Source organism: Lepus europaeus, chromosome 1 (genome assembly GCF_033115175.1).
Source record: "Lepus europaeus isolate LE1 chromosome 1, mLepTim1.pri, whole genome shotgun sequence".
In the NCBI taxonomy this organism is placed as follows: Eukaryota; Metazoa; Chordata; class Mammalia; order Lagomorpha; family Leporidae; genus Lepus; species Lepus europaeus.
The window spans coordinates 153,735,684-153,753,507 of NC_084827.1; the positions used below are offsets into that span (position 1 = coordinate 153,735,684).

A 17,824-nucleotide genomic window follows, 5' to 3' on the forward strand; every position below is an offset into this window, starting at 1 on the left:
CAGCAAAATGCATAATCTTTTGAATAATCAATTTGCTAGAAGTGTCTGGAGACCTTAACACATCTTTGTAACAGTAATGGTGAAAATTTGGAGACACTCCACAGCAACTAAAATATCTAGTCTAAACAAAATTTTGACTACCTTTTTTTTGCAGGCATATCATCAGAAGTGACAATTAAGAAAGGACATTAAAACTTGGAAATCCAGTCATTAAAAATGTAAATTGATGTCTTTCTAATGATAAAGCCAACTTTCTGAATATGAAGCATGGTAACCATCCTTTTCATACTAAGGATGACTGTCAGGGTCCTTGGTTATGTTCTCTTAGAGGAACATACAGAGAAAGTATACTATCAGTTTGATCAGTATAAATTGTCTTTCTGTTATAATTCTGATGTTCATGTAAGCCTAAGGAATTACCTCATACCTCCCTTCCCATGAAAACTATTTAATCACACAGTTATCTTTCTTTCCCCAAACTTCCTTCTTGACTCCAAACAGGGGCTGTACTGCGACATTCGTCAGCTGGTCCAGTTTATCAAAGAGGCTCATGGGAATGTCTTCAGGAGAGTGGCCCTCAGCGCTTTGCTTGACAGTGCCGAAAAATTAGCACCAGGGAAAAAGGTGGAGGAGAATGAACAGGAATCTAAGCCTGCAGGCAGTAAAAGGTTGGAAGCTTGAGCTCTCTGAATACTAGCATTTGTCTTTTGTCAGTACAGTATAATCTGTGGCTCTGGAAGTGGTGGTGTAAGTTCTGTGCAGGGATGATAAAACTATCTTGTGAAAATGCTATCGCTGCTGTGGTGGAGCTGTGGTTTAGGAAAGGAATGAGTTACTGTCAAATAAATGCCATGACTATTTAAATCAGAGCTCCATTGTTCTCAAACTTCCATATACTTAAACTTCATTTCAGAGCTCTTAATTACATGGTACAATGTTATCTGTATTTTAGCCTTTTCTATATATAATCTACATTTTTGTCCAGAAGGGAAAAGCAATTACTGATACTCTATCATCCTTATTCAGTGAGTGATATGCTAAATGGGGCAAAAGACAAATTGCTAAGAAGTACCATTTTTTCTTTTTAGTAAACATGCATTTGTTTTATGCCTGTTATATGTTAAATACCACTTACAAAGATGAAAAGAAACTCTTAAACTTAAAATCCTTCTTGCAGCTGATGATTCTGTTTACGATATTGGTAATATTGTTAAGCCATAAGGAATGGGAATCATGAGTCAAACAGAAGAGTATAAATTCCATGCCACATAGACTCATGGTTTCAAGCCTCACAGGTTGTCTATAACAGAGAGGTTTGCTTTATGGAGCATAGGAAGTACATGAATGTGATGTCCTGCTCTGCTGTAATTGGTGGGATGTATCAATTGCATAGGTCTGAGGCAGGAAGCGTTGTGGACAAAGGCCAGGTGCCCTCTGCACCTGAAGAATGCCGCAGCTTCATGTCTGGTCGCCCGTCTCAGACTCCAGAGCAGTAAGTAGCTTTGACTTCGCTCCAATTCAGAGAGCTAATGACTTAACAAATTCTGTTTTCTAAATTGTTGTCTGTTTTCATTTTCTTTGAAGATTTCTCATTCCTAATGCCACTGATCTCTTCAGGGTAGGCTAAATAATCACTTCGTGCATAGAAAAAGCTTTCCTAATAGCATTTCCCATCTTTTCTCTTCCCTTCCTCTGCCTTTCTCACAATTGCCCCAATATGTATGTCAAGTGAAGTAGCAGTTTCATTCATTTCTTGATTAAAATCACTTACAATTTTTAAAAATAACTCTAAAAAATATTAATGTGAAAGTTCTGTGACAAAATAACCATAAGACTAGTTTAAAAGCCTTATATGCAGTCAGTTCCAAAAAGGAAAAAGGATTTTTTTCTTCCCCAAATAGCAATGCCAGTTATTGAGATAATCTGATAGATGGGAATGTTCTAAAATGTAAATTTGATTAAAACATAAAATCATCTCTTCAGAGGTGATTAAGTTTTCCAGATTCCATGGTATCTTTGTTCAGTGTTCTGTAAACACAATCTCATTTCTCAACATTTAGCACATCTTTTCTTTCTACTCTGATGAAGTACATGTTTTAAGATGCCTCAACATAAATATTTCCATTTAAAAGAATGTCATAAAATGTCAGATATGGAGTGTTTCCATGATCCAGGTGGGCACTGATGAGTAGATGTGCCATCTGATTGGCACTGGGGAGAGGTGGATGGTTACCTTGGATGATCCTGGCTCCACCTCCATCTTATCATTCTGTTTCTTTTCCTCCGCTTCCTGCCTCATCTCTCCTCTTTCCTCCTCCTTAAATAATAGTCACATTCTCCAACTAATACACAAAATATTTTATGTGCTCATTGCTCTGAAACTCCTCACTGACAGCACAGCCATTAGGCAAAGCTGATGTTGCATTTTATTGAGAAAGCATATAAATTGTAGCCTTCCTTGATGTTTTCCCAATCAGAACACAAAGTCATCCACACCTCACTGTGCCACAGATTCTCTGAAGGTGAGAAATGCTTCATACACTGTGATCATTTGATAAACAGTAACTGAAAAGTCAAATTCTAGAAACTTGATATAAATTCATACTAATTTGATAAATGTCCTACTTTAAGATAAGAATTAAAAAGCATTTGGGGGGCCAGCGCCGCGGCTCAATAGGCTAATAGTCCGCCAGCGGCAACGCCACACTGGATACTGTCCCGGTTGCTCCTCTTCCAGTCCAGCTCTCTGCTGTGGCCTGGGAGTGCAGTGGAGGATAGCCCAAGTCCTTGGGCCCTGCACCCCATGTGGGAGACCAGCAGAAGCACCTGGCTCCTGGTTTTGGATCAGCACGGTGCGCTGGCCGCAGCGGCCACTGGGGGGATGAACCAACAGCAAAGGAAGACCTTTCTCTCTGTCTGTCTCTCTCTCACTGTCCACTCTGCCTGTCAAAAGAAAAAAAAAAGCATTTGGGGCTGCCAGAGCCGTGGGATAGTGGATAAAGCTGCCACCTGCAGTGCCAGCATCCCATAGTGGCTGCTCTACTCCTAATCCAGCTCTCTGCTATGACCTGGGAAAGCAGTAGAAGGTGACCCAAGTTCTTGGGCCCCTACACCCACATTGGAAACCTATAAGAAGCTCCAGGCTCCTGGCTTTGGATGGGGAGTGAGCCAGCAGGTAGAAAATCTCTCTCTCTCTCTCTCTCTCTCTCTCTCTCTCTCTGCCTCTCTGTAATTCTGCCTTTCAAGTAAATAAATAAATCTGTTTATTTATTTGGCAGGTAGAGTTACAGACAGTGAGAGAGATAGAGAGAAAAGTCATCCTTCCGTTGGTTCACCCCCCAAATGGCCACAACAACCAGCACTGCACCGATCCGAAGCTAGGAGCCAGATGCCTCTTCCTGGTCTTCCATGCGGGTGCAGGGGCCCAAGCACTTGGGCCATCCTCCACTGCCCTTCCTGGCCACAGCAGAGAGCTGGACTGGAAGAGGGGCAACCGGGACTAGAATCCGGCACCCATATCCTTGCCACAGGCAAAGGATTAGCCATGTGAGCCACGGCGCTGGCCCCAAATAAATCTTTTTTTAAAAAAGTATTTGGTATTCTGCTGAGAAAGAAAATCTGAACCACCATATAAACATCTCCAAAAAATGATTGCTTTACACAATACTTTTGAATTTCAGAATAGATTAGGATTCGTTTGAAAGCTTTTAATTAAACAATCCCCAAAACCCCACAAACAAATTTCATCACATTATGAAATAATTTCTATAACATTATCTTTCAAAAGTACTAAAATCATATATGCTGTTCAAGCTGACAAAAATGGAAAACATAAAAAACATAGAAAGTCATTAAAAATTGAAATACTACCACTCTGTAAATTATGAGTGCATTTTGAGCATACATACTTACAGACTCACACTGGGACACATGTGTAGTTTTTATTTTCCTGTTATCCTGATTAGACTACTTAACCATTGCCTTTTAACTTTGTAACAAGTCATAAACATTTTCCAATAGTCATCTAAAATAAGATTTTAATGACTACACACTATATTGCCGTATGGAAGCCTCATAATCTATTCAACTATTTCCCTAGAATTGAACATTTACATTGTTTCCACATTTTCAGTGTTTACCAATAATAATACCTCGGGGCATATTTTACTTGCTTGTATCTACAACTTTGTATGTTGTCCCATCATTTCCTTGAGATTATTTCCTGGAAATTGAATTTCTCTGTCAGGGTTAATGATACAAGCTTTGAATATAGTACTATCAAATTACCTTCCAGAAATATTGTATCATTAAATTTCACTACTGGTGGTTATGATAGTAACCATCCTTAATTTGGTAAGTAAAATTAGGGAAGTCATTTCACTGGCTTTATTATTATTATCAATCCTAGGAAGATTAAACTTTGCTTGTTTTTGGCCACTTGTCTTTTCCCTCCTATGTAGTGCCCCAGTCAGAAATCTTCTTGCAGGTCCTCTGTTTGTCCTATTGGGTTGCACTTATTTTTCACTTTTAAACCTCACCTGAATTTCTTTGACTTCTTGATTGTAAGATGATGCATTTCCTGGGTATGTGATCATGTTTCATTTATTTATTCATTCATTCATTTAAATGTGTTTGTGAGCTTATTTAATATCAATGTTCATACTATACTGGAGGGAGTGATAGGGAATGAGAAACAATACTGCACAAGCCTCAAGGAGCCATAAGAATGGTTCAAATTTACCGACATTTTGAGTGCTTCTGATATTATGACTCACACTTGCAGGTGAACACCTGCAATAATATTTAATCTTTTTTATTAAGTTGGAAGAAAGTGATCACTTCCATTTGACAACTGAGGCATGATTGTTAGAGCTGGGGGAATCAACCTTGATCTCCCATCTGCCACCCCCGTGCCCACCCTTCCCACAACCCAGCCCATCAAAAATCAGTCTGCATGATTTGCATATATGTCATTGATAGAAGGTTCAGAGAAATTTAGGAGAACTTCATGTGTTGTTCTTTTTTTTTAATCAGACATTTAACTCTGTCCTCTGCTTGCTTACAGCGATGAGCAAATGCAAGGGGCCAACCTGGGGCGGAAGGATTTCTGGCGCAAGATGTTCAAATCCCAGAGTGCAGCAAGTGATACCAGCAGCCAGTCTGAGCAGGACACTTCAGAATGCACCACTGCCCACTCCGGGACCACTTCCGACCGGCGCGCCCGCTCACGGTCCCGCAGAATTTCCCTGCGGAAGAAGCTAAAACTCCCCATAGGTAAAAGTATGTCTGTATTTATTTATGGAGTCTCTTTCTACTTGCCATGACCTCAAATCACCCCGCTCACGATGTACGGAACAGAGAAAATGAAAGCTTTAGAATCAGGAGACCTAGACATCCTGCTTTATTCACTCACTCATCCATTCATTCATTATTTTTTTAATTATATATAATTTCTTTTATTAAACTTTTATTTAATGAATATAAATTTCCAAAGTACTGCTTATGGGTTACAATGGCTTCCCCCCTCCCATAACTTCCCTCCCACCCGCAACCCTCCCCTTTCCCGCTCCCTTTCCCCTTCTATTCATGTAAAGATTCATTTTCAATTCTCTTTATATACAGAAGATCAGTTTAGTATATATTAGGTAAAGATTTCAACATTTTGCCCATATAGCAACATAAAGTGAAAAAACTACCATTGGATTACTAATTATAGCATTAAATAGCAATGTACAGCACATTAAAGACAGAGATCCTACATAATTTTTTTTCAAATTAATTAATTTTCTATGCCATTTCCATTTTAACACCAGGTTGTTTTTTTTTCATTTCCAATTCTCTTTATATACAGAAGATCAATTCAGTATATAATTAGTAAAGACCTCATCAGTTTGTGCCCACACAGAAACGCAAAGTATAAAAATACTGTTTCAGTACTAGTTATAGCATCACTTGGCTTTAGACGACACATTAGGGACAGATCCCACATGGGGTGTAAGTACACAGTGACTCCTGTTGCTGATTTAACAATTTGACACTCCTGTTCATGGCGTCAGTAATCTCCCTAGGCTCTAGTCATGAGTTGCCAGGGCTATGGAAGCCTTTAGAGTTCGCTGACTTTGATCTTATTCCGATAGGGTCATAGTCAAAGTGGAAGTTCTCTCCTCCCTTCGGAGAAGGGTACCTCCTTCTTTGATGGCCCTGTTCTTTCCACTGGGATCTCACTCACAGAGATCATTCATTTAGGTCTTTTTTTTTTTTTCCATGATATCTTGGCTTTCCATGCCTGCTATACTCTCATGGGCTCTTCCGCCAGATCCGAATGCCTTGAGGGCTGATTCTGAGGCCAGAGTGTTGTTTAGGACATCTGCCATTCTATGAGTCTGCTGTGTATCCCGCTTCCCATGTTGGATCTTTCTCTCCCTTTTTGATTCTATCAGTTAGTATTAGCAGATACTTGTCTTGTTTGTGTGATCTCTTTGACTCTTAGACCTATCAGAGCTATCAATTGTGAGCTGAAATTGATCACTTGGACTAGTGCGATGGCATTGGTACATGCCATCTTGATGGGATTGTGTTGGAATCCCCTGGCACATTTCTAACTCCACCATTTGCGGCCAGTCCGATTGAGCATGTTCCAAATTGTTCATCTCCTCCCTCTCTTTTTCCACTCCTAGATTTAACAGGGATCACTTTTCAGTTAAAATTTAAACACCTAAGAATAATTGTGTGTTAATTACTGAGTTCAACCAATAGTACTAGAACAACAACAACAACAACAAATACTAAAAAGGATAAAGTATTACATTGTACATCTAAAGTCAGGACAGGAGCTGATCAGTTCATTGTTGCTTATAGTGTCCATTTCACTTAACAGGTTTCCCCTTTGGCGCTCAGTTGTCACCGATCAGGGAAAACAAATGATATTTGTCTCTTTGGGACTGGCTTAATTCACTCAGCATGATGTTTTCCAGATTGCTCCATCTTGTTGCAAATGACTGGGTTTCGTTGTTTCTTACTGCTGTATAGTATTCTATGGAGTACATGTCCCATAATTTCTTTATCCAGTCTACTGTTGATGGGCATTTGGGTTGGTTCCTTTCATTATTTTTTTCCTGAAGATATTCCACAAACCCCTATTGTGTGCTTCTACTAGGTACAAGTATGCGAGGCATCAGGGATTGGACAGTGAGCAAAACTATACAACCCCTGATGTTGCTGAACTTGCATTGCCATAGGAACTAGTCACTAAAACAGACAATCATACAGCTAAGCACAGTTGCAAACTCTGAATTCTCTGGAGGAAATAGACATGGTGCTATGAAGGCATGCAACAATGAGACCTTATCTAACTGGCAGGAGGAAACAGCAATCAGGGAAATGTTTCCTGGCAGTCACATTAAGATCTGTAGACTACTTTGAGAATGAAAAGGGGGAGCCCAGGTATTAGGACGCAAAGGTATTAGGATGGACAGAATTGGAAGAGTGGCTACAAGAACAGTATGAGCCAGAGCATGTGGAGCCTTGCAGGTCAAGGTGATTCTTCAACCTGGAGCTCTTGACAATCAAGGTATGATGTTGGAACAGTAAAGTAGCACATGTAGGTAAATTTGTACAAAAAAAAAAAATCACTGCTGGGAAATAGTACTGGAGGAAGCTTGAGTAGACAAGAAAGAACAGATGGAAAGCTACCTAGTAGTCCAGGAATAAGTAAATGGAAGCTTGGCTTGGGTGGTGAAAATATAGACAAAGGAGAGTGGAAAGATTTGAGAAATATTTAAAGGATAAAGCAATCAGGCTTTAATGGGAGATGTGAGAGGTGGTAAGAGTAACTGGGTGGATTATACTTTCATTCATTAAGAGAACCAGATTCTTTAGTCCTGGCCTTACTCGTTCACATAATTTCATACTTCAGCACTGACTGTTTTGATTCAAAGCATGTGCATTGAAAACAATTTGTTTCCATTTCTATTTATATCAAGGCATGAAACTTCCATTGCCTGTTGAGCACATTCTGGCATTTCTGTTTAATCCATTTGAGAGAAACTGCTGTAACAGTTTAATTTTTAAAAATTGTTGAATAGGAAACTGGCTGAAACGATCCTCCCTCTCCGGCCTGGCAGATGGCGTTGAGGACCTCCTCGACATCAGCTCTGTGGATCGCTTATCTTTCATCAGACAAAGCTCCAAGGTAAACAGGGCACACTTGTAGAAGTGAATGTCAGAGTCACTGGGAGAAAAAGGTCAGGATTGAGAAATGCTCAACACCTGAAGGGACCAAAGCAGGAAAAATTGAAGAAACTCTCAAGTTGGATAAAGTTTAGAAACGTAGATTAGCAGCAGAAACTAAAATGTTTTAGTGGTATGCTATATCATAAGAAGAAAGGGAAAAATGTACCAAAAAACTAGGAAAGTCATAGGGCAGATACAGGGATGTATATAAATATTATTTCCAAGCTATTTTTAGCTTTTTTTTTTTTTTTTGACAGGCAGAGTGGATAGTGAGAGAGAGAGACAAAGAGAAAGGTCTTCCTTTTTGCCGTTGGTTCACCCTCCAATGGCCACTGCGGCCGGCGCACCACGCTGATCCAAAGCCAGGAGCCAGGTGCTTCTCCTGGTCTCCCATGCGGGTGCAGGGCCCAAGGACTTGGGCCATCCTCCACTGCCTTCCTGGGCCATAGCAGAGAGCTGGCCTGGAAGAGGGGCAACCGGGACAGAATCCAGCGCCCCAACCAGGACTAGAACCCGGTGTGCCAGCGCCGCAAGGCGGAGGATTAGCCTGTTAAGCCACGGCGCCAGCCTATTTTTAGCTTTTAATATGTATGAGAAATTATTGATATCTCAAGCTCCTTTTCAAGGATCCAGTAATTTTAAAATTCTAGAGTGATTTCTTTTACATATTCTCTCTCTCTCACTCTCTCTCTCTCTTTCTCCCTCTCCCTCTCCCTCTCCCTCTCTCTCTCTCTCTCTCTCTCTCTCTCTCTCTCTCTCTCTCTCAATCTCACACACACACACACACACGCTTACACACGCACTAATCCTTCTACAACTACTTTTGGCATCATCAGAATCATTCTCCATATTGAAAAGGGTAAAGTAACTCAAGATGTCTTTTCTCACTAAATGCTTCTTCATAATACTTTCAAACACTGCCATACTCACAGCATACAATTTGGAAAAGGTAATGATTCTCAGTGAAGTCTGTCCTACAGACTACAAGAGTCCTCCCTGTGGATGACTCATAGCTTGCTCACTTGTACACCTACTTTTCAGTACATAGTAAGAGTCATGGTTCTTTATATTCAATTTACTCACCTTCTCTCTCAATCGCACTAAAACCAATTTCTTCAAACTAGACTGTTTTAAAGATAATATTTTGAGATCATCAAAAAGAGGATAGCAAAGTTACAGAACATTTAGGAGATATATTTGTAATTCCTCCTTCACATTCTTTTTGCTAAAAACAATCATTCAAGATTCAAAAGTCTGTGTGCCCCAGAGCTTCCTTTCTGTACTAAAATTTTGAGTATCGTTGATCTAACTAAAGACATGACCAAGAACACTTTGATGCTTAGGAAGAGAAGCACATTATTGTACTTTAATGAATGTACTCTATAAATTAATTTGTACTGGTTCTTTCACAGAGTTTTGAAGAATTCTGACTATATTTAACTTTGGTCAGATTGTCAGTTGTAATGTTGTTTGTTAAAGGACAAATATGACTTGCTGCTCATAAATTTAAATTGTACTTTATCAAAATTAAACTGTAAAGAGTACCTTGATTATTCACGAAGTGATTTTCATAGTACCTGATTATTTCACTTTCAATCTGTGACCTCAGTCCTCCTTCCATTCATTGGTGTGGTGATGTCTTGTTTGCCACATAAGAATGAGCTACACTGAATAAACTAACCACAAGTGAAAGCCAGCAGAATGAAATAAGCGTCATAATATAAACAACTTGTTTTTCAAATCCAAGGTTAATCTAAGCACCAACATTGGCCTTTGAATTTGGATGTCTGACTACATTCTTTTTTTCTGTTAGGTCAAATTCACCAGTGCTGTGAAGCTTTCTGAAGGTGGGCCAGGGAGTGGAATGGAAAATGGAAGAGAAGAGGAGGAGAATTTCTTCAAGCGCCTTGGTAAATATCATGCAGACTAAGAATTTTGTTCAGTGTTCATTACCCAGGATGAAAATCTGAATAGATTAAATGGTTCTTTTATATTTCCCTTGACTTTTCACTCAATTATTTCTTACATGTCTTTTTCTACCATCTATAACTTCTCTGTCTGTTATCAGATGGATTCAGCAAACATTTATAAAAAACTTTACTATGTTCCTTACTCCCTGATGGGAACTGGGTTTGCAAAGAATAAGCTACAACCTTTTCTGCTGTTTTATCCTTTATTAAAATCTGAGCGTTTTACAGAACCTTCAAAGAGCCTTTTTATCCACCCACCTATCTATTTAGGAATTCTGCTTGTTACATTCCTGACAGGTGGCCAGCCACTCTCTGCACACTTGCATTAAGGGGTGTTAAAACCTTGCAAAGCCACCTGTCCCAGAGCTAGAAAACTTTGATTGCTAGAAAATCTTTCCTTATATTCTGAAAATATACTGATCCATAAATTCATTTGTCCTAGTTATAATATCTGTAGCAACACCCCCCACCCCCACACACACATACACATATATAATGCTAATTCCATCTATTCCATGTTTTCTCTTTGATAATTTTTCTGCTGGCTAAACATTTCTGATTTCTTTAGTTTTTCTTACATGAAGGTATCTACATCCATCACCATTCTGATTCCTTTTTACTACATATCCTAATTAGATGGTATACTGTATAAAATGTAGAGATTCTGGTGGAGTGCAATAATGAATTAACTCAGTGTAGTAAATATTACAACTATTAATTATTAAGGGTTTTAGCATGTGCATGAACACAAATTAAAATTACAATATCCATTTTCACCTAATATATTTGACTTGTGTTAATCAGTTTTTACCAATAAAATGTGCTCTCCAGGTATGTGCTATCCTGGCTGAATTCACTTTACTGATGCTGTTAATTGCATCTCTAGATTTTTTTTTTTTTCTGCACATCAGGATATAATTTGATGAAGTTGAGGCTCAAACTCAAAGAGTGTAGGGTCTCTCAGATTTGGAGGATACTCGCTCTTGATGAAACTTTTCTGTATGCTATGTATTAAATGCTTGTATACTCCCCCCACCCCAGCCCTGACCCACACCCAGCATTCCTGTATCAAAGCTCTAAGTCCCAAAATTTGGAAGGTCATTAGATTTAGATGAACTCATCTGGGTAGCACCAGCAATGGCATATCAATGACTTATAAAAAGAAGAGACACAAAATCTCTACATGTATGCGCCAGTGCACCAAGGAAAGATCCTGTTGAGGCCATAAACAAAGAAGAGAGCCACTATTAAGACCCCAGCAATGTTGGTATCATGTGCTGAAGCATTTGACTTCCAGAACTGTGAGAAATGGATGTTTGGTGTCTGAGTTACTCAGCCTTGGGTATTTTATTATAACAGCCCTAACTAACCAAGGCTCTCGTTTCTAGATTATTTTTCTCCTTGGCAGAAAAGATGAAAGCATGATTGAGCAATTGAGTTGCTAGCACTCCTTTTTTGAGGAATAGGTCAACATTTTTATGGTTATTCTTGTTCTAAACATGTTATATTTGGTACTCCTCAGAAACATTATTTAATTCTAGATTTTGTTTGTTTTCTCACTACCATTTCTACAAGTGTTAGTCATTGATTCATATATTCTTTAGATTCCATTCACAACAGCAAAGACCTGATATGGAATATCACTAAAACCAGATTCTGACATGAGTTTACATCAGTGCCTGAATACAAACAGTCTCTTTCTGCATACATGCACCAAGGAAAGATCATAATATCTGAACGAACAAAACCATAATATCTGAAATTGATATATCTGTCATAATTTTTGTGTTCTTGGCTGGCAAGAGGACATAACTTATGCTCAACTACTCTTTGCCTATCTTACCTGGCTTGTTAAAAATTATACAAAGTAATTATAAAATTTGTAATTATAAAATTATGAAAGATAATCTGCAAGACAATTCTTTTGAAATCTCTTGTAGAAGATGGGTATCTCCAACTGTTCTAAAGGAAACAAAACAAGATTATCTGATAATAAGTACACTGTGTTTTGCAGCAACTATTGCCCTTGACTATTGAATATCTTTGTATCTTTGAGTTTGCACTCCCTCCCTCCATCCTTCTTTCTTCCTCCCTCCTTTCCTTCCTTCTTGCCTCCCTTCCTTCCCTTTTTTTTCTTTCCCTTCTCCTTCTTTACTTCCCTTTGCAATCTATGTGTATATATGATCCTTCGGCATCCATTATAAATGGGATGTGCTTTTTTTCTCATTTAAATTATGTTAACTACATAACTTTCTTTCTCTCTAGAAAGCTGTTAAATGAAACAAACATTAAACATTCTTACCTTCAATTTAAATTTAGTACCAGACTTCATTGACTTAGAATACTGGTAGAATTGTATTGAAATCTAAAAAATTATTCAATAAATGAAAAATATATCTGAATATATATCTGAAAAATATAGTGAACATTTGATAGAATTGAAATAATATTCATAGATTATGTTTTTGTGTGCTTTTATATTCACTGAATTTAATTTATTTTAGAAATCATGTTCTCTCTATTTAAGGAAAGATATTAAAAATGTTGAAAATATTTGAGGGAAGATATTGAAAATATTAAAATGCTTTCCAGCCAATCAATAAAATTTATTGCATATCTTCATCAACTGTATGGAAAATGTTGCTCAAAGAAATTCTAGATATTCTATCTTAAATTATATACCTTACATTCTTACAATTGTTTTGTACCAATAAAAAAATAACATTTTTAAAAAATAAATACTAGATTCTCAGGGTCACAGTAAATGCATGATAATTACTCCAACACAGTTTTCATCATTTCTCATGTTAATGTGGTAATACAAAGAGAGCAGATTCAATGTAGTTCTTCGATAGAATTCTAAGAAAATAGTGATATTAAATCATCTTTAAAAATCTATCTTATAGGACTATTACAAATAAAGGAAATAAATTACAAATTTTTTCATATAGTTCTTGTCATATACTCTTGCTCACAAATAGTGGTAAAATTCTGCCATTATCTATTAATATTGTGTAAAAATTGGAAATTTTGCATTGTGTATATCTTTTATTTACAGCATGTATTTCACATCCTGGGCTTGTAGGATTCTTTAATCAGTGTACACCATACTGTGAAGCAAAGAATATAAGTTCTTGCTGACAAATACTGGTTTGAATACTACTCTTGTTATTATTTTCTTACACTCCTTAACTACATTACTTATGAAGATGTTTCCATCAAAAAAGCATTTCCTTTAATGATAGTAAATGCATTTTGTTGGGCAGTGGCCATCTTGTCAAATAAATATGTAAAAATAAAGAAAATACTTATTCTTAATGCTTCCTTAAATAAGGTGATGGTGACTGTTAGTAAATTGTATAAATAACTTCATTGATTATTCACTAAGTGTTATGTATCACTCCGTTTACAGTTGAAGCAATTATCACCTATCATATTCTAAATCTTATTTATAGTAATAGATTATAAAACAACTGGATTCACTAAAAACAAAAGTGTTATTATTTGAGTTCTAGTCTAAGAGACTGTTATAAAACTATTATGTTTTAATAGATGAGATCCTCTGTATATAACTATTAAATGGCTGTGCATAAATAATCAATAAAGTGGTATGTGTAGCTATGAAAAATGGTAACTTTCCTGTTCTAGAAGCTTTGACAATGCCCTTAAGTAAACAGAGTAGCATTTTGAAAAGTAGATGTGCGAAAACAAGACTATCTTGAAAATGTTCATTCTTCCTCTGTAGCTTTTCTTCCTTGTACCATTTGAGATTTTGTCTTTTGAGATTTTTGACCACACATTCTTCTTATGGTACTTCCTTTTGCATTTGACACAAGACAACACTAACTGGAAAAGACACTGAAGGTACTAAATTTGGAGTTTTTGAGCATGGACTATTTGCATGTGAAAAGGAAAAACACCCATAAAAAGCAAAATATGTGAAATTTTCATAGTGATATTTTAATTATATATAATGAGCCATTTTTATACTTATGAAAAGTTTTAAGGCTAGACTAACAGTAAAGAAAATAATTTGATGAACCCCAAAGGTCCATCACTTCCTTTTTGATTATCAAAATTTTGCTGTATTTGTATCATGTATCTTTTATGGATTTTTAACTATGTTTTTAAACAAATTCCAGACATGGTTTCACTTTGCACCTACATACTTCCTCATTATCCTAGTCATTTTGAAAGTTTCAGACCAGGAATCGGTAAATTACCTTAATGCCATGCCATAACTTTTTATTTGATGGTAATAAAACCAAAAGGAATCTGTGCCCCAGGTTTGAACTGCTTCTAAAAGATGTGTTCCCTGAAGTAGGTGGCCACCTTTGTCCAATAATGGATCTGATAGTTGACATCCCTGAGTGTGAAACCTCCTCATAGCGTACCCAGCAACATAACTGTCAACTTCTCCATCTATCTGTCATGAATAAAGTTTATTAGAAGAATGACCCTAATATTGGATTTGAGCTTTAAAAGCCAATTTGCAAGCATTAGAGTTCATTAACAAATGGACAACTTATTCACCATGCATCCTGCTGCAACCAGTGGTAACACCCTTGTGGGTGGGACACTTCAGTTGAGAGCTATCACTACAAGAGACAACTTGCACTGTACGGTGATAGCAGGTGGGAAAGTGAGGCAGTGAGCTTCATGATCAGTGTACTCCAGAAAAAGAGATCAGGAAAGCATTCTTGGAAATCAGATCAGTGACGTCTCAGTGACGATCAGGAGGTTTTTTTTTTACCTTTTTAAAATGAGGCTGGAAATTTTTTAAGATGAAAAATCAATAATTTGCATTATTCTTCCTCAATGTGTGATGTTCAAAATCATGTGACTGTTTCTTAAAAATATGCAATGTCCCTAAACCTATGAAATCAAAATCTCTAGCATTGTGACCTGATATTCTGCTTTTTAATAAGCTCCCAACTGATTGCCAGTTGTAGGCAGCCAATTAGTGGTTCCCCTATTTCTCTCTGTAGTCTAAAGTTAGGTCGGCTGCTTTGGAATTGACTGGGAAACTTCATAAAGTACAAATTCTTAAACCTCATCTTCAGAAATTCTGAATACTAAAGTCTGGATGAAGTTGAACAACTTCCCAAGTAATCTGATGTCCAGCCAGATATGGAAATCCTAAAATTAAATGACCAGTCTCGAAGGGCTTTATTCTAGTAGTCAATGATTCTTTGCACTGTAACTGAAAAAGTAGTTTTGCTTTCACCATGATATTATCCTTGATTTGAACTCATTATAGCAGATCTGAAACTACACAATGATTGCATCTTCCATAAAAGCAGAAGTTAGTAAATGATTATAAGAAGAATCATTTAAATATACCAAGAAATCTAACTGGTATTAAAGAGGCTTGGTAGAAAAATTATCAAATTCTATATTTAAGTAGTTAGGTGAAATGCTGAATTTTACATGTGTTATAAGATTCCCAAAAGGCAAATCTATTCAAATTAAGCATAAAAGTAGAGAGGAAGGAGATGATGTAGGAGATGAAGTTTTCAGGCCAGAAAATACATTGATATTTCTGATAAGCTCTTTGAAAATCTGTGACCGTTTCATTCTCATTCTTCTACCATGGCACAACTCCTACAGGTTGCCACAGTTTTGATGACCATCTGTCACCCAACCAGGATGGTGGAAAAAGCAAAAATGTGGTGAATCTCGGAGCAATCCGACAAGGCATGAAGCGCTTTCAATTTCTGTTGAACTGCTGTGAACCAGGGACAATTCCCGATGCATCCATCCTGGCGGCTGCCTTGGATCTAGTAAGTTATTCAAAGAATTTGCCCAACCTATCCCCCATTCCAGTTAACACTATGACAGAGGTAAGCTGATTCCCTAATCCTAACCCCATCTTTTAAGATCATAACTCTTTTTCCTTAAAATTGGAGCTAAAAGAGGAAATAAAGCTGATGAGGTGAGAAAAGAAAAAAAAAAATATGTCCTAGAAAGTAGAATGTATAACAACATGATTTAAAATATGTGAGGGTTTCTGAATCAGAATATGTGAGTCTGTATCATTCAGATATGCATTAGCTTAATATCTATAAAATAGGAGTAAATATAAAAATATTATATACATAATAGTATAATAATACTATGCTTCATAGGGCTGATGTGAAGTTTTTTTAAAAAAGAGATTTATTTATTTATCTATTTGAAATGCAGAGTGACAGGGAGAGATAACTTCCATCTGCTGGTTTACTCTGCAAATAGCCACAACAGCTATGTCTGGCCAAGTCAAAAGCCAGAAGCCAAAAACTCCTTCAGGGTCTCCCACTTGGGTGGCAGAGGCCCAGATACTTGGGCCATCGTCCGTTGTTTTCCTGGGTACATTAGCAGTGAGCTAGTTCATAAATGGAGCAGCCTAGACTCCAACTGGCACTCTGATAAGGGATTCTGCCTTGCAGAGGTGGCTAACTCACCGCGCCACAATACCGTCCCCAAGGCATAAGGTTAAATGGCCTTTCAGGTAACTATTCAGTAATGTAGGTCATGATTATATTATCATCCCTTAAACTCTCTGAGTCTTGCTTACATTATCGACTGGAGGAAAAATGAAATAAATAAGGATCAAGTGAAATGAATTGCACAGAAGCACTTTAGACAGTGTATGGATTTATACAAGGTTAAGGGACTAAAGAATGTAAAGTGGGCTGGCGCCACGGCTCACTTTGCTAATCCTCTGCCTGCGGCACCAGCACCCTGGGTTCTAGTCCCAGTTGGGGCGCCAGATTCTGTCACGCTTGCTCTTCTTCCATTCCAGCTCTCTGCTATGGCCTGGGAAGGCAGTGGAGGATGGCCCAAGCACTTGGGCCCTGCACCCGCATGGGAGACCAGGAGGAAGCACCTGGCTCCTGGCTTCGGATAGGTGCAGTGCACTGGCTGTAGCAGCCATTTCGGGGGTGAACCAGCAGAAGAAAGACCTTTATCTCTGTCTCTCACTGTCTAACTCTACCTGTCAAAAAAAAAAAAAAAAAAAAAAGAATGTAAAGTCTATCTTTTAAAAAGTGTTTTTGTCAGGTAAAGTAGACCCACATGTGATTTTTGAACCCAGCCCCTCTATATTCTAATTTACCTTCTGATTTACAAATTCTGCATACACTGCAGAAAATGGGGCACAGATTACCAAGTAAGTATCTAAAATTGTTTCAGTCTCACTTAAAGAAGCTAAAATATACCTTTATTGCAACAATAAACTTTAGGCCTGCCATTAAATTATCCCTTTTCTCATGGTCACATGAGACAGTGACCATGGGTTTCCTGTGTTTTTTCATGGAAAATCATTCACACTTTGTATAGGTGTCCCTCTGTATCCATGGAGGATTAGTTCCAGGACCCACTGCAGATACCAAAATTCGTGGGTACTCAAGTGTCTTACAAAAAATGATATAGTATTTGTGTATAACCTATGCCCATTCTGCATACTGTAAATAATCTCTTGATTACTTACAATACTGAATAAACTGTAAATGCTTTGTAAATATTTGTTAAACTATAAGGTTTAGGAAATAATGACAAGAAACAAAGTCTGTACATGTTCAACAGCAACGCACTTTCTGAGGTTGCATGACTCCACGGATGCATGACAAGCAAGGAGGTGG

General features: G+C 37.6%; 1 protein-coding gene across 3 annotated transcripts in view; it reads left to right on the forward strand.

The window, feature by feature from the left end:
* Window positions 1-17,824, forward strand: part of UNC80 (unc-80 homolog, NALCN channel complex subunit) — a 216,843-nt gene that overhangs the window by 64,823 nt on the left and 134,196 nt on the right. For 2 of the 3 annotated variants that reach the window (XM_062201741.1, XM_062201752.1), the window contains exons 17-22: window positions 502-668; window positions 1,394-1,492; window positions 5,066-5,280; window positions 8,085-8,191; window positions 10,046-10,142; window positions 15,813-15,985. In XM_062201741.1, the coding sequence (XP_062057725.1) occupies window positions 502-668; window positions 1,394-1,492; window positions 5,066-5,280; window positions 8,085-8,191; window positions 10,046-10,142; window positions 15,813-15,985 (858 nt within the window). The remainder of the gene's footprint in view (window positions 1-501; window positions 669-1,393; window positions 1,493-5,065; window positions 5,281-8,084; window positions 8,192-10,045; window positions 10,143-15,812; window positions 15,986-17,824) is intronic. The other variant, XM_062201733.1, reaches the window with a different exon arrangement.